The following is a 19,508-nucleotide window of genomic DNA, read 5'->3' as shown; positions in this document are numbered from 1 at the left end:
CTCTTACTTGCCTAATGAGTACAAAGACCTAGGTTCAGTCCTCAAACCCACAATGCAAGTGACATTGTGTCCATGTTGGTTTACCTAAGTAGATTCTGCAAAGGTTGCACAAGGATGAAAATCACCTAACTGTATTTTTCAGAACTTGTCCCCATCCTTAAACAATGCATGATGATTGCTGATTTTTCCATGTTTGCCTTGTCTTTCAAAACAACAACAACTAAAACTGTGGTTCTTAAGAACAAGAACCACATATGATTCCACCCACCTCCAGGGCATCCAGCAGAGAGCCCTGTCTATTGTGTGCAGCATTTGGTTATATTAGATACTGATGAGCTTGAATTTATAAGTCAGGCCTGACAAGAAATAAATCAGAATTTAAAAAAAAAAAAAAACAATACAACAAAGATCATTTATTCATCTAAGTCCTAGAAAAATACCTAAAAAGCCTTAATTAAATCATTCCTTTGGATTGAAGACTTCAGGTAATAAAAAAAAAAAAAAAGACATTTACATTATGTCTTCTCACACTGCAAAGCAATCCTTGAGTGCACTTACAGATCCAAGGGCTAATGTTTTAACAGGGCATCCATCACATTCAATAACATGTCACTGATTTAACACACACAGTGGCTGAATTCCAGACTCCCTCTCTGTAGTGAGACTTCTAGTGTCTGCTGGGAAAAAATAAGGTATACACTCTTTCCCAAATTGAAATATGGAATATGGCAGACAGCGCATCAGCATAGAGCAAAGGCAGCAAGTAAAACCAGTAGATGGAGGTATTTATGAAGCTGGAGGTGGAACAAGGAGAAAAAGGAAATAGGTTGGTTACCTCATTACTTCTAAGTGAAGTCCTTATTCACTGGACTCCATTTGTGTTTCTAAGAAGTAAGATAGAAACAGAAACTTGGGTCTTCTCTTAAGAGTGCATCCAAAGCCAGGAATAGCAGTGCACACTTTTAATACCAACACTTGGGAGGAAGAAGAAGCAGGCACACCTCTGTGAGTTCTAGGCCAGTCTGATCTGAATAGCAAGTTCCAGGATGGCCAGGACTACACCGTGAGACCCTGGCGCAAACAGCAAACAAACAAACAAAAAGATACCATGTATTCAAGATACCGTGAATAAAAATAAATTATGACATAACCACTCATTTTAAGAAGAATCTCACCCACCCGTCAAGAAAAAAAAAAAAAAAAACATAACTGGAGGCGCTGGCACTGGCTAGCATGCTGCAGAAGCCATTTCTTCTCAAAGCATATTCCTACCTATTCTCTATTGGCTGACAGCCTGGCAGAACCAATTTTATATCAGAGAAAGCAGTCCCAACATTCTGTCCTTTTTTTGTTTTCCTGAACAGAAAAATAAAATCGAGGGGGTGGGCTAGGAAAGTGGAACTAGAGACACTGGCAACGTGATATCCAAAATAAACTAAGTTGAAACAGTACGTTCCACCTTCGTCCCAAAGCCATTTCCTTCAATAGCAACAGGGAGCGCAGTCTGCAAGTCATTGGTACACTGCTATTTTCACTTTCACAAGAGCCCAAAAACCAGTGAAGAGCAAAATCTCCCTCTTCCCTGATACCTTCCAAACCTTCTCTTTCTGTACTTCAACAAAACCTACTAAGGAGTCCTCAGCATTTTGTCTCACTGAGGATGCAGAAGGGGGAGGATCTGGTTGAGAAGTGGGAGGAAAAATAAGACTAGGTGAGACGCAAAAACGGAAAGAGTACAGGGGGATAGGTCATCACGAAAAGAAGACAAGGAAGAGGACTGCAAGCAAATTAGGCGCAGATTTGGCTGTGAATTCACCGAGGAAGACAAAAAGATGGGGGTGGTATTAAAGAGCGGAAGCGAAATGAGGGGCAGACTGGAGACGCCGCGGAAATGTGGGCTAGGCAGGACGCTGGCCCTGATGCCTAGGGTTTGCTGCCAGTACCCGAGACAGCAGGCAGCAGGTACCGAGGACACCGGTGTCAAGGGAATCACGGGTGTGCGGGCAGCTTAAGACCCGGTTTCCAGCCTTAGGGGCCAGGGACCTACGCGGCGCCCGAGCGCGGGACACACGGGGCTCTTACCGGTAGTTTGGGATTGACCTCGCCCTTACAAAAGTGGCAGAAGAAACGGTGCGCGGCGACAGCGGAGCCCGCGTCCGCCCCCGCCGCCGAGGCCTCCGCCATTTTTCGCCTCTGCGGAGGATGTCCGAAAGGGCGGCCGGCGGTCCCTCCCCAGGCCGCTACCTCCTGGGCTGCGGTCGCCGCCGCCGCCGCCGCCGCCGCCGTCGCCGCCTCCTCTGGGCGGCCCGCCGCTCCAAGGCCCGCAAGGGTCACGTGAGTCCGCCCGGCCCCGAGAGGCCCGCCCGCCAGCGGCCGCGCGACCCGAGGCCCGCCTCCCGGCACCAAAGGCAGAGAGCCCGCCCGCCGGCACCTCAGACAGCCTCTGGCCGGTCCTCCAGCCTTCCAACGAGAGGAAAGAAAGAGCGTCTCCGGAAACCACCGACACGGTCGGCTAGAGCGGTCTGTGCTCTGACCCTTCCGCATCCGCCTGGATGGTGCGCTACTTCTAAGAAGGGGCTATGGGCTGCTCCTGATCTTAGGCTACTGTCCTCGGGAGGATAACTTTTGGAGCTTCTAAATTAGCACTGACCCTGAGGTTAGTGAAAAAGCTGCCGGAATGAGGAGGCCCTGACTCAGGGCTAAGAAACAAAGTCCGGAACAGAAACTTCCATGAAGGCAAGAGGAGCCAGGCGCCTTGGAAATGTTTTCAAGGATGGCAACTGGTCTAAGGATGTTTCTCCAAAGACGTGTGGATAAGTGAAATAGTCTTCTGTGCGACCCTGTGGCAAGAGGGAAAAAAATTTAGGTTCTGAAGAGTTGAAGAAAGAGATGAATAATGGCAGGTAGCAGCTTGTGATATAGGGAGGTAATTTATAAATCAATACTTCCATTTCTGCTTGTGTCCCATTCGTCAGGATGTAAAATGGAGCATAACTTCTTCTCCTAATTAAAATACCCTGTTGAGAAGCTCATTTTTACTTTCTCTTTCTAAATCATGGTTTATGGCTTGGGAATGATACTTTGTACCCCCACTGAGTCATGAACCTTAGTTCTTTGTTTCTGTGACAGATTGCGAAGTCATTTACACTCCCCCTCCCCCTTTACTTTTAGAGGTCTCACTCTGGACCAGGTTTGCTTGGTATTTATTATGTAGCCCAGACTGGTCTTGAGTTTATGGCAATCTTCTAGCTTTAGTGCTGGGATTACAGATGTTAGCCACCACACCCAGATGAATCCAGTCTTTAAAGATTATTGGAATCACATATACTCCCGTTTAAATAAATGGCATATGTATAGAGGAGGATAATATATATGTGTGTGTGTGTGTGTGTGTGTATGGATATATGGATATATATATTGAGACAGGATCTCATGTAGCCAGGCTGGTTTTGAACTCAATAATATGTAACCTTGAACTCCTGACCCTCCTACTTTCACCTCCTAAGTGCTGGAACTATAGGCATGCACCACCATACCTGGCTTTAGAAAAAAAATTGATGTCTGGTTTTCCAGTCCTTTGTTTTGGTGGGAGGGTGTCTCATCCACCAGAGTCTTGCTATATAACATAGGCTGGCTTTGAACTTACTTTGTGCCCCAGGTTGTCCTGGAACTATTGATTCTTTGGTTTTGGCTTCCTGCGTGCTAGAATTACAGGCAGTGTACACCATCATATCTGACCATTCCAATTACTAAATAACAACACATTAGGATATCTTATGGTAGTTATATTGTACAAAGTCATTTTAAATGTTGGCATTGTGTACTCATTTAAGGTTATACTATAATTTATTGATAGATGCTAGATTGTTTTAGTTTGTCAATGCCAGTATTGTGAAGAGAACTCATGGCATGATTTTTACTATATCCTTGGAACAGAGGATCCTCACTTATAAGTATTACGATAAATATGCCTTAATATAAAAGTTTTGATGTATATTGCCGTTACCCTCTAGAAAAAAAATATGTGAATTTATATTGTTGTTCTTTCCTAGTTCTAAGGCTCCAAGTGCAATGACTCAAGCAGAAATTAAACTGTGCTCTTTGTTGCTACAAGAGCATTTTGGTGAGATTGTAGAAAAAATTGGAGTCCACCTAATCAGAACTGGGAGCCAGCCACTTAGAGTAATTGCCCATGACACAAAAGCATCACTGGACCAGGTATGTTTAGATAAGAGAGTTTGCTCTCTTGAACTTCTTCAATTCATTTCCTTCAAGCACCTTTGAACTGTAGTGCTCCTTTACTTAGGCAGTATAAACAGAGAAAGCCTGCCCTCTGGTCAAAAGCACTGTGGGTGGGGTGGGGGTGTGGTATTGTACTTAGGCCCCAGTGTACTGCTGTTCATGGTGTCCCTAGCTCATCTTTGCTGTTCCCATGCCATGCTCATTTATTTACAGTAAGTCTGCAGATCGAGTACTGCCTTTAAGGAATAGAAAAGATAGAAACAGTAAACTGTGAGGTGAAAGGTTTCTGTCGCCATCCTAGTCAAGGATGGAGCTCGGTTGGCACAGTGACTACATTGTATTGACAATTTGGGGATTGTGGTTTCCTTAAAAACACAGAACTAGGGCTGGAGAGCTGACTCAGAGGTTAAGAGCACTGACTGCTCTTCCAGAGGTCCTGAGTTCAATTCCCAGCAACAACATGGTAGCTCATAACCATCTATAATGGGATCTGGTGCCCTCTTCTGGTCTGCAGGCAGAATGCTGTTTACATAATAAATATATCTTTAAAACAAAACACAGGGGTTGGAGATTTAGCTCATTGGTAGAACGCTTGCCTAGGAAGCGCAAAGCCCTGGGTTCGGTCCCCACCCCCAAAAAAAGAACCAAAAAAAAAAAAAAAAAAAAAAACACACACACACACAGAAATATCTAAGAATACTTTTTTTTGTTTTAGTCCCAGGTGTGTGGATATGGGGCTGCTTCGGACTGTCGCAGCAGCCTTACCTTGTGTTCTAGCAGAGGCATGGTTTTGCCAGCTATTGATAGTCTCTGTCACTGTGCAATGTCTGGGATTCTGGGAACTTTTCAGAGGATAATAAATGCTAGCCCCCGATAGGTGGGGTCAGTGGTTGTTAGTCAGGGAAATTGTGGTTTACTAATTGTGTGGTCAAAGAAGAGATGAAAGAAATTAAATTCAGGGGGTTCCCTAATTCCTCCTTGTTTCTCTCTTATGTAGTGTTAGGGGTGAAACTGGGATGGGGATGGGAGTGGGTGGGAAAAAGAAGAACCCACAAAGTAGTAGAGGCCAGCTACACCGCATAGCATGTAGGATGTCCTGGCTTGAGCTCCAACACTAACATAGAACTGGGCATGGTGATTTATGTTCATGATCCCAGCACTTGAGAGAGGGGCTCAGAAGTTCAAGGTCACCTCAGCTATATAACAAATATCAGGCCACCCTGGGCTCCATGAGACCCTGATTCAGAAACAGAAAGCTAGAAGATGGATTGGGCATGATAAGAACATCATAACAAAGAATCCTCTTGATTTCCTGCACTGACATTAGCTACGCCAACCCGAAGAGAAAGTAAGATTCTATGTGCAGTCAAGACAAATTCAGTCCCCGCCCTGCCATGGTGGGAACTGGCCTAGATGGCTGCCAAAACAAGTTCTGCTGCTCATGGGCTCTGGGTCCCCTAACCTGGGACCTGGGGATAAGTTTGGCTGCAGACACTGTACTCTAAACATAGGGGTTCTCAGGGCAGACAAAAGGCAAGTCCTGGTATTTCAGCTCAGGCCCAGTTGCTTTAAAAACAAAATTTAAAGAGATTCATTAGACTCTTTGCTAGTGATCTGATGCTTACTAGGCTGTGGGAGGTATGCTGTATGTTCAGCAGTGGTGAGCTATATAGCGTCAGGCCTTTCCTGACTTTCTTTTGGGTCCTATCTAGGTGAAAAAAGCCCTTTGTGTCCTCATTCACCATAACCTGGTCATCTATCATGTGCATAAACGCGGTGTGGTGGAGTATGAAGCCCAATGCAGCCGGGTACTGCGGATGCTTCGGTACCCCCGGTACATCTATACTACCAAAACGCTGTATGGTGACACTGGAGAGCTGATTGTTGAGGAGCTTCTGCTGAATGGCAAAATGACAATGTCGGCTGTTGTGAAGAAAGTAGCAGACCGACTCACAGAGACCATGGAGGGTCAGTACTGCATCTAAGCTCCCTGCAAAGGCATAGATAAGTTAGCTGCTCCATCATCTTAGACCTTCTCACCCCACCCCCTTTCTTCCTGTTGTACAGATGGCAAGACCATGGACTACGCTGAGGTGTCAAATGCATTTGTTCGACTGGCAGATACTCACTTTGTACAGCGCTGTCCCCTGGTTCCTGACACTGACAGTTCTGACCCCGGGCCGCCGCCACCTGCCCCAAACCTTGTCATTAATGAAAAGGACATGTACCTAGTTCCCAAACTGAGCTTGATAGGTAAAGAGTTTACATCCTGGGGGTTGGGGATTTAGCTCAGCGGTAGAGCGCTTGCCTAGTGAGTGCAAGGCCCTGGGTTCGGTCCCCAGCTCCGAAAAAAAGAAAAAAAAAAAAGAATTTACATCCTGGAATTGTGGCTTGCCTTAATTGGGGATTCTTCTTCACTAATTATTATTTGAATGAGCATCTTGATTGTTTACCAGTTCCTTGCTGTGTACCAGTCACTGTAGTATGTAATAATGAGTATGTAATAATGTAAAAGCCAGGATCCCTGCCCAGAAGACATTAATCAGCCACACAGATATGTTATTCGGGGTCTGAAGAGGTGGCTCACTGGCTGCTCTTCCTCAGGACCCAGATTCAGTTCCCAGCACCCATATGGCAGCTTACAACTGCCTGTAACTCCTGTTCCAAGGGATCTGACTCCATGATGCAGGCAAAACACCAGTGTACATAAAATTGAAAAAAAAGAAACAAAAGATATGTTATCCACTGTGATAAGAACTATGAAAGAGCTAGCTATTTAAAAATGTGTAATGAGGGACTGGTTTTGTGCAGGTGGTTAAGGCTTACATTTTTCTGAAAAAGTGGAATTTGACCTGGGTCTTAAAGCAGAAGTAGGACCTGCCCAGTGAAGTGACCTAAGATGGGTACTTTTTAAAGACTTGTGTGTAGTAAGAAGAAGAAATAGAGCATTCGAGAAAGTGAAAGGTCAGAGTCACAGCAAGGTGAGCAAAGTTCTGAGAAGCATGGGAGAAGACTAGAGAGGGGAGGACCAGGTAAACAAGGCATTGCAGAGCAACTGTTCTCTAACCGACAGCAAAGGAAGACTATGCAGATGTTAAGCAGGAAAGCCACATGGTCTGATTGACATTGTAAATTGTCTAAAAGACTGAAAGGCCAGGGCAAAGGCAAATAGAGACGGACTATTGAAAAAGTAGTAGCATGGTTTGTACTGCTGCATGCATGGGAGCGCAGTGCTGCCATTCACTGATAGGCGGTGTAGGAGGAGAAGCAGTTTGAGGGCACAGACTATGGATTTTCTTAGGTGGCGCCCCCACTGACTGGAGTTTCTCATGACTCCTCGGCCTCCTAAACAGCTCCTGAAGCAGACAGCTACAGATGTCTGTGAGCTTCGCTTCCTGCCATCATGTGGTACAGTCTAATTATTTGGTGACTTTATTTGGCAGGAAAAGGTAAGAGGAGGAGATCATCTGACGAAGATGCTGCTGGAGAGCCCAAGGCCAAGAAACCAAGATGCACAGATAATGAGGAGGTAACGGGGCTTCCTGATTAGCAGTCCTCACCCTAGAGCATCCAGAAACAGCCCTCAGATAATGAGCTCTGACAGAACCTAAATGTTCCTGGCTAAGAAGTAGTGGATTATGAACTTCAGTACACTATTCAGGGGCACCAGTGAGGACAGAGTGTCCCTGCTGTCTCTGTCCACCTCTCCTGCCCTTTATACTGAGGAACCGTGAGAACTCCTGGGAGTCCAGGGGACTTTTGTGGAAGGAAAGCCACTCCATTTCCCTTCTGATTCTTAACTTATTTCACTAAATAGTTGTACTAACTTACTCAAAAGAGAAAGTAGGGCTGGATGTGGAACACTTGAGATACAGAGGCAGGAGGATCTCTCTAAGTTCAAAGCCAATCTGGTCTACATACTTACATTATGATTCATAACAGTACCAAAATTACAGTTATGAACTTGCAACAAAAATAAATGTATGGTTGGGGGTTACCACAACACAAGGAACTGTATTAAAGGTCACAGTATTGGGGTGGGGGAGATGGCTGGGGATGTAGCCTAGTTGGTAAATTGCTTGTGGCATGCAGGAATCCCTGGGTTTGATTCCCCAGGACCAAATAAAAGCAGAAATGGTGCCCAATGTGATACCTTTAACTGCAACACTTAGAAGGCAGAAACTAGCAGATATCTGTGAGTTAGAAGCTAGTCTGGAGTGAGTTCCAGGAGCTACATAGTGAGGCCCTATCTCAAACAAAACAAACCAGAAATGGCACTACATAGCTATAATTCTAGGACTCAGAAGGTAGAGACAAGAGAATCAGAAGTTATTCTTGACTACAAAGTAAGTCTAAGGCCAGCCTGGGCTACATGAAACCCTGTTCCCAAAAAACCAACAACCAAATGAGATTTTTCAGCTAAGCTATCAAGTCCTAACAATCCTTTTCCCTTAGGTGCTGAAATTACAGACAGGTACGAGATCATGTCTGCCTTGTTACATGGATGCTAGGAGCCAAACTCAGGTCCTTATAGTTCCACAACAAATGTCTTTAACTTCTGAGCCATCTGTCAAGCCCCCAGGACTATCTGTCATCTCTTGGCAGCACTTCTCCAAAACTCTCCTCAGTGATCTTCCTTCTGGCATTCTTACCCAATTAGTGGCCAGAACTACTTCTTAGCTACATGTAGTGGTAAATGCCCATGATCCCCGCGCTTGCAAGATAGGGGCAGGAAATCCAGAGTTCATGCTTATTATGTAGTAAGTTTGATGCCTGCTAAGCTACGTGAGACCCTATCTTAAAAAGAAGAAAGAAGGGGTTGGGGATTTAGCTCAGTGGCAAGCGCAAGGCCCTGGGTTCAGTCCCCAGCTCTGAAAAAAAAAAAAAAAAAAAGAAGAAAGAAAACTAAGTAAGATAGGATTGTATTAAAATCTACAAACATGATCTATCAGGCCTGTTGAATCTTCAGGCCCAACACAAATTCACAGGAAGGTCTCTGGGGCTCACCAGCCACTCTGACCTACTTGGTAAGTTCAAGCCCAGGGAGAGATCCTATCTCAAAAAAATAAATAAAAGTAGATGTCTAGGGTCTTGTGAGACGGCTTAGCAGTTAAGAGTACTTCCTCTTCTTCCAGAGGGCCAGAGCTTGGTTCCTAGCATGTGTCTGTAATTCCAGCTCCAAGAGTTCCAACACCTTCTAGCCATCTTGGGGCCTCTGCACACACACATACATAATATGAATTAAAGAAAAGTCTTGCAGGGGTAGAGAGATGATTCATCAGTCAAGAGTACTTGCTCTTGCAGGGACCCCAAATTCAGTTTTAAACCCCCGAACTCCAGTTCTAGGGGGTCTTATATCCCTTCTGGATCCACAGGCACCAAGCCTGTCCGTGCTGCAGATACATGCTTGTACATAGTCACACAGACACGTAAAATCAAAGATCATTTTGCTTGGGTGTGGTGGTGCGTACCTTTAACCCCAGCACTCAGGAGGTAGGGGCAGATGATTTCTGTGAATTTGAGGCTACCCCAGTCTACATAGTACATTCCAGGACAGCCAGGGCTATGTAGAGAGACACTCTCTCTCAAAAAAAAAAAAAATGTACACATTTAGCTGGCCATCCTGTCACAAAGCTCTAATCCCTGTACTCAGGAGGCAAATTGAGAAAATGGCCTACTATTTGGCATACGTAAAAACAGTCACGTAAGATCAGGACTGGGATGTATCCTCTGAGCTTAGCCACAAGGGGGCCCTTGAGGACAGTGGTGGGACTGAAATCTACAGAGGTGACTGAGTAAAGCCAGAGAGAGGATAACCAGGATGGCCAGTGGTGGCATGACCTCAAAGGAGGGGAAGGGAAGAAGGGAAGCAAGGAAGCAGGGAAGCGTGGGGTGGAAGAAGAAGTCCTGACTTGAGCAGGGTAAAAGCTGATGAGCAGGGCGGTTGCAGGTTCAGAGGACAGGAAGCAAAGGTTCCAGACCCCGAGGCCCAAGGGAGGACAGGATCTGAAACAGCAGCATGGTCCTTGCCCTTAGGTGAAAGGACAAACGTCCTCCTGGGAAAGAGGCAAGAAGGAGAGTGGGGGTAGTAAAGACGCCTGCACAAAGCTGGATGAGTTCCGGCCTCTATTAGAGGAAGGGAGAGGTCAAAGGAGAGATTGGAAAGTAATAGAGAAGAATTAACAAGGGAGAAGGTGACTTCATGGAACCTGAAGTTAGACTTTCTTGGAACACACTAATCCACGCTCTTGAATGCTTTTTCTCTGACCCATTTAATTGCTACAGTGTGACAAACCAAGCAGAGCTTTACCCTGTATACCCACTGGGGATGGCTGGCGCTGCATCTCACCGCCTTTCTATCCTCCTCTCCCCAGCCCACACCAGACGATGGGATTTATTGGCAAGTCAACCTGGACAGATTCCACCAGCACTTCCGTGACCAAGCAATTGTGAGCGCAGTGGCAAACCGAATGGACCAGGTAATATCCAAGTGGGTCAGCCAGTGTTCAGCAAGGAATAAGGTCCGTCATTCAGACAGTTGTCAGATGTGGCCACTGGCTCAGGGTCAGAGCCAGAAGCAGCAATGGCGTATTCTGAATTGTCTGTATTTTTCAGACAAGCAGCGAGATTGTGCGGACAATGCTCCGAATGAGTGAGATTACCACTCCCTCTGGTGCGCCGTTTACTCAGCCACTGTCCTCCAATGAGGTAGGCTTCAGGTTTCTTTTTGGGGGAGGAGCTGTGTTGTTTTGTTTTGGTCTCTGTATAGCCGTTGGCTGTCCTGGAACTCCCTACTGCTGAGCTCAGAGGTTTGTACCCTCACTCCTGGTTTAGCTCCATATCTTTGTGCTAGCTTTCCAATAGATTACAACAGTTAAGAGGCATAACTTGTAGGGCTCTGTTGATGCCTGTGCCTTGGGGGAAAAGGTTGCTTCAAGGATTTCTTGGAAATGTTAAGCACTGAAATGTTTAGCCATTCTAATGATTTAGAATCCAGCTTTTAGAAACACTAAGTCATGAGGACTGGAGAGATAGCTCAGCGATTGAGAGCACTGGCTGCTCTTCCAGAGGACCCCATCAGTTCTCAGCACACATACAAGGCAGCTCACAACTGTCTGTAACTCCAGTCCAAAGGGGTCTTACTCTCTCTTCTGGCTTCCTTGGACACTGCACATGCATGATACATTTACAGTCATGCAGGCAAAATATATATACACATAAAAATTAAAATAAGGGGTTGGGGATTTAGCTCAAGGCCTAGCGAGCACAAGGCCCTGGGTTCGGTCCCCAGCTCCGGGGGGGGGGGGGGGGGGGGGGGAATTAAAATAAAGCCAGACATGGTAGCCTACACCTTTAATCTCAGCACTTAGGAGGTAAAGGGAGGTGGATCTCTGAGTTCAAGGCCATCCTTATCTACAAAGCATTTTCTAGGACAGCCAAGACTACGCAGAGAAACCCTATCTCAAAAAACCAAATAAGCAAATAAATCTTAAGAAAAAATTGTTACGCCATTATTATAGTCAAATATCTATCTGTCAAGTACAGCTTCTTTCTAATTGTTTTAAGACTCTAATAGCCAGGTGTGCCGGCACATGCCTGGGATTCTGTCTGTTCAGAAGGCTGCTGGGGATTACCTGTCGGAGCTCAGAGCTCAGAGCTAAGCTGGGCAACTTAGCTTTGATAAGGCTATCTTACACTATATACATGTTTGCATTCTGATGAAAGTCTTGGCATTTAAACATTTCATGTCTATTGCCTTTATACTTATATACTTATATACTTTATACTTAAATATTGCTTTTATATTTCATATTGTTTCTAAACTTTTTGTAGTTGATTTGTTTGTTTTGAAGACAGGGTCTCTGCTGGCCTCGAACTTGCACTGTAGACCAGGCTGTCTCCCTAGTGCTATGATCAAAGGCCTAACTTTCTGAGTTCTTGACCCTTGTAAATTTCATAAACTTCTTGAAACTTATAAGTTTTAGCCTCCAGAGTCTTAGGAGCCTCCCTCCAGAATGGCATGTTTATGTTTGGAGGCTGTAACTACACAGTAACCCACAGTCTTCCTTCCCCAGCCTCTGGGGTAGCTGGTGTTAATTACAAGCATATACCACTATGCTTGGTTGTAGTTTAACTAATTACTTGTCACTGGACATTTGGGTTATTTTTCATTCTTCTCTGCTTCTGTCGGGGTCTATCTGTATAGCACTGACTGTTTAGAGCTCACTCTGTAGACCAGGCCCCAAATACAGTTCTACCTGCCTCCCTTCCAAGTTCTGGACTTAAAGGTGTGCAGCCCTCTTGGCCTTTGTTTTACTCTTATAAACAATGATACTGTGAATATTCCTTAGATATTTTTATGTTTTTGAACCCTAAACTTAGGACATCTTGTTTCAGTCACACTTAGCAATTCTGCGTCTCTGGCCCCACTTCCAGCCTCTCCTTCTGTCCCACAGATCTTCAGATCCCTGCCTGTCGGATATAATATCTCTAAACAGGTTCTGGATCAGTACCTCACGCTGCTGGCAGATGACCCAGTAAGTGTCTTGCCCCTTAGTCTGATCACGGTCTGTCTCCTATAGCCTTGGTGTCTTCCTGCCATCCCAGACAAAGCCCTGTTGCCTGCAGGAAAGCCGCCTGCCACAGACTCTTGACCAGACTTGCTCCTTGGGAAGAGAATTATGCAACTAACACCATTCCCTCTTTCTTTTTAACAGCTAGAATTTATTGGAAAGGCTGGCGACAGTGGCGGAGGAATGTATGTCATCAGTATCCTTCCCAGTCGCCTATTCTCTCAGGACCCCTGAGTTAGGAAGCAGGAGCAGGGCCTGGGAAAGATTTTTTTGGTTTTTTGTTGTTTTTGTTGAGACAGTCTCTGTAGCCCATCCTGGCCTTGAACTCACTGTGTAGCCTAGAAGTTGACAGTACAGCCCCGGTCCTCCTGCCTTTACCTCCCAAGTTCTGGGTTAGAAACATGTGCCACCACCAGGAAGGACTTTGTTAATGCTTAATATACTAAACAAGTTTAAAAAGTGAAATTTCTATTAAGTTTTCTGTGAATTTTCAGTGAGCTACATTAATGAAAATAAAAAAGGCTTCCACTGTCACTCAGTAGCACCACACTTACTGATCCAGGTGCTGGGCCAGATCACCAGCATTGACAGAGAGGAAGAGGATGTGGGCGGGGAGGGGAGATAAGAAAGGGAAGGAGCTGGGGAGAGCCAGTGCCAGTGTGATGGTAAATGCTTATAATTTGAGCAGTTTAGGGGCTGAGGCAGGAAAGTTGAATGTTCAAAAGTCAGTCTAGGTTACGTAACAAGATCCTGTCTCAGAAAAGAAAAGATTGTTTTTAAAAATCTTACTTGGGGTTGGGGATTTAGCTCAGTGGTAGAGCGCTTGCCTAGCGAGCACAAGGCCCTGGGTTCGGTCCCCAGCTCCGGAAAAAAAAAAAAGAAGGTAGGGAACAAAAATCTTACTTAAGTGAACCCTTACAAATGTTGATAGATATCACACATGAAATGTGTTAATATACTTACATATCACACATGAAATATGAAAAGCAAAATAGCAGTTAATTTTTAGTTTAGAAATTTAGGAATTCAGTCATGAAACTAAGGTAATAGTGACCAGGCTAAAACATTACTAAATGTCCTTAATCCTCTACCTAAGACCTCCATAAGGCATTAGCATCCCTATCCACAGCAACTCTGGAGTCTGTCATCCAAGAGAGGTAAGGGGCTCATTGATTGGGGTTGGGCTCAGACACTTCCTATCCCCACCCCACTGAACAAGTAATTCAGTTTTTATGGCATTCCCCACCACACTTGGTCTCATATTTCCCATAAAGTTAGTTCCTAGTTAGGCAAGCTAACTAGCCACCCTAGAGCTCTGTAATACAAGCACTGGTGCTCTAAGGAGGAGGCCTCTGGTAACAAGAGAACAGTGCCATCACCAGCCTCGGGAGCTGAGGAAGAACGGATGCTGTTTTCCTTCTGGCCCAGACCTCACATGTGGACTAGTAACACTCTGAGATAGGAGCTAACGCATGCCAAGTGCTTCCCTGTCTCTACCCAGATTCGGGTCTCGCTGTGCCCGGATATTCCGTCTGGTGTTGCAGAAGAAGCACCTGGAGCAGAAGCAGGTGGAGGACTTTGCAATGATCCCTGCAAAGGAGGCAAAGGACATGCTGTATAAGATGCTCTCGGAGAACTTCATATCACTGCAGGTGACCACGGCCTCAGTGCCTGCTGAGAAGTCAGTCTGGGCCCCTGACAGACACTACAGCCACCTCTGAAATAGAAGGCAGAGTAACACAGACATAGCAAATTCTTGAAGGATCATCTAGACTTTAACTGGCCTCAGAGAGACAGACAGAGCACACCAAGAAATCAGCTCACAATTCTAACTTCCTTGTCCTTTCTTGCCCTCAGCCAATTAATTATTCCTGACCTGTCTCAGCCTTAAATCTCAAATAGAGTAACTTGTTCAGCATAGCCTGAATCCTGCAGATCTATCGATATTGAAGACCCTTTGAGGAAGTAGGTTGAATGGAGTGTGGGGTCAACTCACTAAGCAAGGCAACCACCATCATCTTCATAGCTGTAAAGTGATGGTGGCTGCTGATATAAAAACAGTGTGGTTCGGACCAATCATGGACAATACAAAAAAAAGGCAGACTGAGCAACCATGGTAATGCATACCTATGATTCTGTACTTAGAAGAGTAAGACTGGAGGATTGAACTGAGTATCACACTGTCTCAGTTATTAGTAAAGTCTATTTTGAAAATCAAATACAATCCACCTAGCCTGTGTAGAATTGACTCAGTAAATATAGCTGCCTTTCCTTTCCTTTACCCAGGAGGCTGATTCACAGATAGAAAACAGAGCAGCCTGCTACGTGTGGCTGCTTATGTCATAAAGACGGCCTCTGATTGGCTAGGAAGGAAAGAAGTATCAGGGCTGACAGTACCAGGAGGATGGGTGTTTATTTTGCCCATTGCAAATAACAGTACAATTTCTTTTTTTATTTCTGTGGACCAACAGGAAATTCCTAAAACGCCAGACCACGCCCCGTCCAGGACCTTCTATCTGTACACCGTGAATGTGCTGTCAGCCGCCAGGATGCTGTTGCACAGGTGCTACAAGGTGACACATGCGCTCCTCCCTGTCCCCTCACAGCTCGCCCTCCCAGCTCCTCTGCCCACTCAACCCAAGTCACTTCAGAACGCTATGCATTTCTAGTCTGTCTTCTCTTTCCTCAGAGCATAGCCAACTTGATAGAAAGGCGGCAATTTGAAACAAAAGAGAACAAGTGAGTGCAATCTCCCGTGAACCATTTTCAGTTTGGGTTTTGGTTTTTAACACTGATCCAATAACTAAAAGAATACATAGTCCGCTTCTCCTTTCCCTAGTAACCATGGCCCTAACACCCGCATTAATGTTCCATTAACATGTCCAAGGCCGGAAGCCTGACAGAAAACTTGCTGTAGAAATGAGACAGTAGCCCAATCCCCAGTCTAGAGGTCTTGCAGGCCTATGAGGCATGTGCTTGACCCCACAGTGTCAGTGCTACTGAGAGGCGATAAGTGTTTCAGGAACAAGGTTGTGTTGTGATTGGGTTTGTGGAAAATGTCTTTAGATGAAAGATGGAGAGGGCCGCACAACCCCAAAGCTAAGGCGCGTACCTCAGCGCTGTGTCTGTCTGATAGGCGGCTACTAGAAAAGTCTCAGCGGGTGGAAGCCATCATGGCATCAATGCAGGCCACGGGTGCAGAGGAGGTACAGCTGCAGGAGATCGAGGAGATGATCACAGCCCCCGAGCGGCAGCAGCTGGAGACACTGAAACGCAACGTTAACAAGTAAGCTGTGCAAGTCCAGCCTTGTACCTGGCATTGCCTTTCAAACAATACAGCTTCCCAGCCTGACCTCCTCCACCCTAACATGAGCAAACCTGAGTACAGCATCATCTTCCCTGGCCTAACTACCAGGACTGAACCTACCAGGACTGATGGCGCACACCTCTAATCCCAGCACTCAGGAGACTTAGATCTCTGAGTTCGGGCCATCCTGGTCTACATAGTGAGTTTCAGGACAGCCAGGGAGACCCTGTCTCAAGAGTACGGAACCTGCCTGTTTTTCTAGACCAGCAGTGCGGAGGCTGTCATACTTGTCTATAATCTCATTCACCACGTACTGAGGTTTTTACCTCAGCCTCAAGTGTGGCACTCCCTCTTGACCTTGCACAGGCTTTCATTACCTCTTGCCTAGAACTTTGCCATTACCTCACCCTACAAACTGTCACAATGCACTCACCTGCGGTGCCTGTGTGTGCAAGCACACACACGCCACGCATGCATGTGGAGGGTATTCTGGACTCCAACCTCAGGTCCTCACAGTCGGATGGCAGGCATTTTACCCACTGGCCCATCTCCCCAACCCCCAAGTTACTGTCTTTAAAGTGATGGGTGGCAAGCATCAGTCCCCTGGTGAAGTGACTTAATGGCTTCCTTGCCTGTGTGTATGTTTGTCTGTTCATCCTTCAGTTTGGGAAGGAGTTATATATATATTTTTTTTTTCTTTTTCTTTTTTTTGGAGCTGGGGACCGAACCCAGGGCCTTGCAGTTGCTAGGCAAGTGCTCTACCACTGAGCTAAATCCCCAACCCCAGGAGTTATATTTTTAACCAAAGGTTTCATCGTCCACACTGGCCTTGAACAGAGTCTACTGCTCCAACCACCTCCACCCCCAAAGTGCTGGGGTCACAGATGAGCATCACCACAGCTGGCCGAGACAATTTATTGTTTTGTTTTTTTTTTTACAGTATAAAATCCAAATTCATTGCTGTGCCACAGGGCCTTCCTTTCACAGTTTCATAGCAGTGGACTTCTGCCTTCATTTCCTTAACTTGTCAATGGGGACTGTATAAATTTATTAGCTCTAGTGATTATTTTTATGGGTCCCTAGAGATTTTCTGTGTCATTTGGGAATAGTTCTACTCAATCTGGATTTCTTTCTTGCCTGATTGCCTTGACGAGCACCTTGGGTAGAAGGCAGTGAAGGACATCTCGGCTTTGCTCCTGATCCAAGGAGGAAAACTGAGTTTCTCATCATTTAGTGCAGTGTTAGCTGCATTCTGTTTCCTCACTGAATTTTATTGGAGTGTGGAAGTCCCTTCTTCTTCCCAGTTAGCACTAATCTTGTGGTTGTAAAGCACACTCCCTTTTGCTTCTACTTTTGCATGTAAGTGCTGCTCTTTCTCATCGTTGCAAGTGAATGTCAGGACTGCGCAGGCTCAGGAGCTCCGTGCACCTGGGAGGGAGGGACGCCATTATCTTCTGGGTAACTCACCTTCCATCTGCTCAGGGATAGACAGGCGAGTCTGTGAGCCACCTCAGCCCAGTCTTGAGCACTGACCCCAGGCAGATGCTTTCACTCTTTCACTCAGGTTGGATGCCAGTGAGATCCAGGTAGATGAAACCATCTTCTTACTGGAATCATACATCGAGAGCACCATGAAGAGACAGTGACCCAGAAGAAGCCATGTGGGATCAAACTCAGGGCCTTTCACATGCTAGTCAACTGGTGTACCACTGAGCCACATCCCCAACCTTCTCAAAAGATTAGGAAATAGAGAAGAAGAAGGTGCTTGGATGTATTCTTTGCAATGATTGATATATATCAATCATTATATATATATATATATATATATATATATATATATATATATATTTTTTTTTTTTTTTTAATGGTTTTTCGAGATGGGGTTTCTCGAACTCAGAGGATCCTGCTGGGATTGAAGGCGTCCACCCCATGCCCAGCTACCTTGAAGACTCTCATACTGACCCTCTGTTCCTGTCTTTCCCTGCTGCTCGTGACACACCTCCTCCCATCAAATCCTCATGGTACGATGAACCTTAAATAAATGACAACAATCATAAAGTATGTGTATCTGTTCTTATTAAGAATTCAGCTAGGGATCAGCGAGATGATTACCAGGTAAAATACTTCCTGCTCAAACATGAGAACCTGAGTTCACATGCTTGGTACCCACATAACATCTGGGTGTGATGCTGGGAGCCCTAACACTGGGAAATGGTCATGTCTCTGAAGGTCATTGGCTAGCTCTGAAACAAACTGATGAGCTTCTGGTTCAGTGAGGCCTATCTCAACAAATAAGACAAAAGGCCAGCAAGATGATGGATGGCTCAGTGGATAAGGGAGCTTGCCACCAAGGCTGATGACCCAACTCCAGAACCCATATGGTAAAAGAGAAAAAAACTAAACAAGTATCTCATAACCTCTATTTGGGCACCATGACACACATAGGTATGCACACGTACACATAAATGTAAAAGTAGTAAGAGAGGAAGCAGTCAAGGAAGACACCCAACTACTGACTTCTGACCTGGACATACACACCCATACCCATATAACACATACATATACTATACATACAAAAAGAAGTCCACCAAAGCTGGGTGGGAAGACACATACCTGTAATCCCATCAATAAGGAGGCAAAGAGGGGCATTACTGCAAGTTCAAGGTCAGCTTGGGCCTTTTGTGGGCAGTAGAGTAAGAACTTGTCTTAACTTGTGATAACAAAGCACTAATTAAGTCAGCCAAGCCCATGTTGAAACACCCCTGAATTAATTACTCCTCTATTAGGATAAAATACTATGATCAAAGAGCTTGGAGAAGACCCTTATCTGGCCTTACAGTTCCAGGGTATCAGAGCCCAAGATTGTGGAATGAAGACATGGTCACAGAAGCCTGAAGCCTACCCCAGTGACATCCTCCAATAAGGCCACACTTCCTAACCCTTCCAAATAGTACTATTAATTGGGGACCAAGTGCAAATGCCCATGTGCACTTGGCGCCCAGGAGGCTACCAAGCGAACCATCCCAGTCTCTCAAATTTCTTCCTAAGTAACAATTCCATTTGCAAAAGAACATGCCTATTTCATGAGTTGTAACACTTAACACATGCACAGTACAGAAGGACAAAGACTGCTGTGGGAGGAAGTCAAATATCTTCTGTTTGGGGCTTATGTGTCTATTCTCAGTGCTGGGACCCCACCTGGCTTAGACCCATGCAGGTTCTATGCATGTAGACGTCCATAAACTGAGTTTATGTGTGTGCCAGACCTGTTGTATCGGACAGCCTTGTTTGGTTGGTGTCCCCCACCCCCTCCACCTCTATGATGTTTCCAGCTCCTCTTCCCCAGAGTTTTCTGAGCCCTAAGGGGAGAGGTTTGATACAGAAAT

General features: G+C 45.5%; 2 protein-coding genes, 2 long non-coding RNA genes and 1 other non-coding gene across 12 annotated transcripts in view; 2 read left to right on the top strand and 3 right to left on the bottom strand.

Moving 5' to 3' along the window:
* Positions 1-2,410, bottom strand: part of Rnf115 (ring finger protein 115) — a 73,780-nt gene extending 71,370 nt beyond the window's left edge. Inside the window, exon 1 of one of the 2 annotated variants that reach the window (XM_087627703.1) lies at positions 2,083-2,410. Coding sequence is in view for 1 of the 2 variants with exons in the window: in NM_001108560.2 (NP_001102030.2) it covers positions 2,083-2,184 (102 nt within the window). In the remaining variant the exon portion in view is untranslated. 2 annotated transcript variants of the gene reach the window in all.
* A 121-nt stretch (positions 2,411-2,531) lies between these two features.
* Polr3c (RNA polymerase III subunit C) lies at positions 2,532-18,183 on the top strand. 7 transcript variants are annotated; one of them, XR_015663543.1, is made up of 16 exons: positions 2,532-2,656; positions 4,053-4,218; positions 5,955-6,210; positions 6,310-6,495; positions 7,686-7,771; positions 10,617-10,721; positions 10,858-10,950; positions 12,699-12,779; positions 12,960-13,011; positions 13,912-13,972; positions 14,317-14,467; positions 15,287-15,388; positions 15,505-15,554; positions 15,952-16,101; positions 17,687-17,883; positions 18,000-18,180. XR_015663543.1 is itself a non-coding variant. In XM_087624294.1 (15 exons), exons 2-14 carry the CDS (start codon positions 4,072-4,074, stop codon positions 16,103-16,105), a joined length of 1,524 nt encoding a protein of 507 aa, XP_087480420.1. In that variant the 5' UTR covers positions 2,532-2,656; positions 4,053-4,071; the 3' UTR covers positions 16,106-16,124; positions 18,000-18,180.
* On the top strand, positions 5,604-5,739 carry LOC120101237 (small nucleolar RNA SNORA5). Its single transcript, XR_015679264.1, has one exon. It is a non-coding gene; the product is annotated as a small nucleolar RNA SNORA5 (small nucleolar RNA).
* On the bottom strand, positions 13,573-14,405 carry LOC148006728 (uncharacterized). Its single transcript, XR_015676589.1, has 2 exons — positions 13,719-14,405; positions 13,573-13,603 (listed from the first exon to the last, which is right to left on the bottom strand). It is a non-coding gene; the product is annotated as an uncharacterized LOC148006728 (long non-coding RNA).
* On the bottom strand, positions 15,550-17,919 carry LOC148006727 (uncharacterized). Its single transcript, XR_015676579.1, has 2 exons — positions 17,590-17,919; positions 15,550-16,081 (listed from the first exon to the last, which is right to left on the bottom strand). It is a non-coding gene; the product is annotated as an uncharacterized LOC148006727 (long non-coding RNA).
* Positions 18,184-19,508: the final 1,325 nt, after the last annotated feature.

Source organism: Rattus norvegicus, chromosome 2 (genome assembly GCF_021556685.1).
Source record: "Rattus norvegicus strain SHRSP/BbbUtx chromosome 2, alternate assembly SHRSP_T2T, whole genome shotgun sequence".
In the NCBI taxonomy this organism is placed as follows: Eukaryota; Metazoa; Chordata; class Mammalia; order Rodentia; family Muridae; genus Rattus; species Rattus norvegicus.
This window is presented reverse-complemented; position numbering and strand designations above follow the sequence as displayed.

What these genes read in the sequence shown, in the direction of transcription:
- Polr3c (XM_087624283.1), top strand. An exon ending in CGCTGCTGGCAGATGACCCA is followed by an intron (nt 12,780 to 12,959) that starts GTAAGTGTCTTG and finishes TCTTTTTAACAG; the next exon opens with CTAGAATTTATTGGAAAGGC. An exon ending in TGTTGCACAGGTGCTACAAG is followed by an intron (nt 15,389 to 15,504) that starts GTGACACATGCG and finishes CTCTTTCCTCAG; the next exon opens with AGCATAGCCAACTTGATAGA.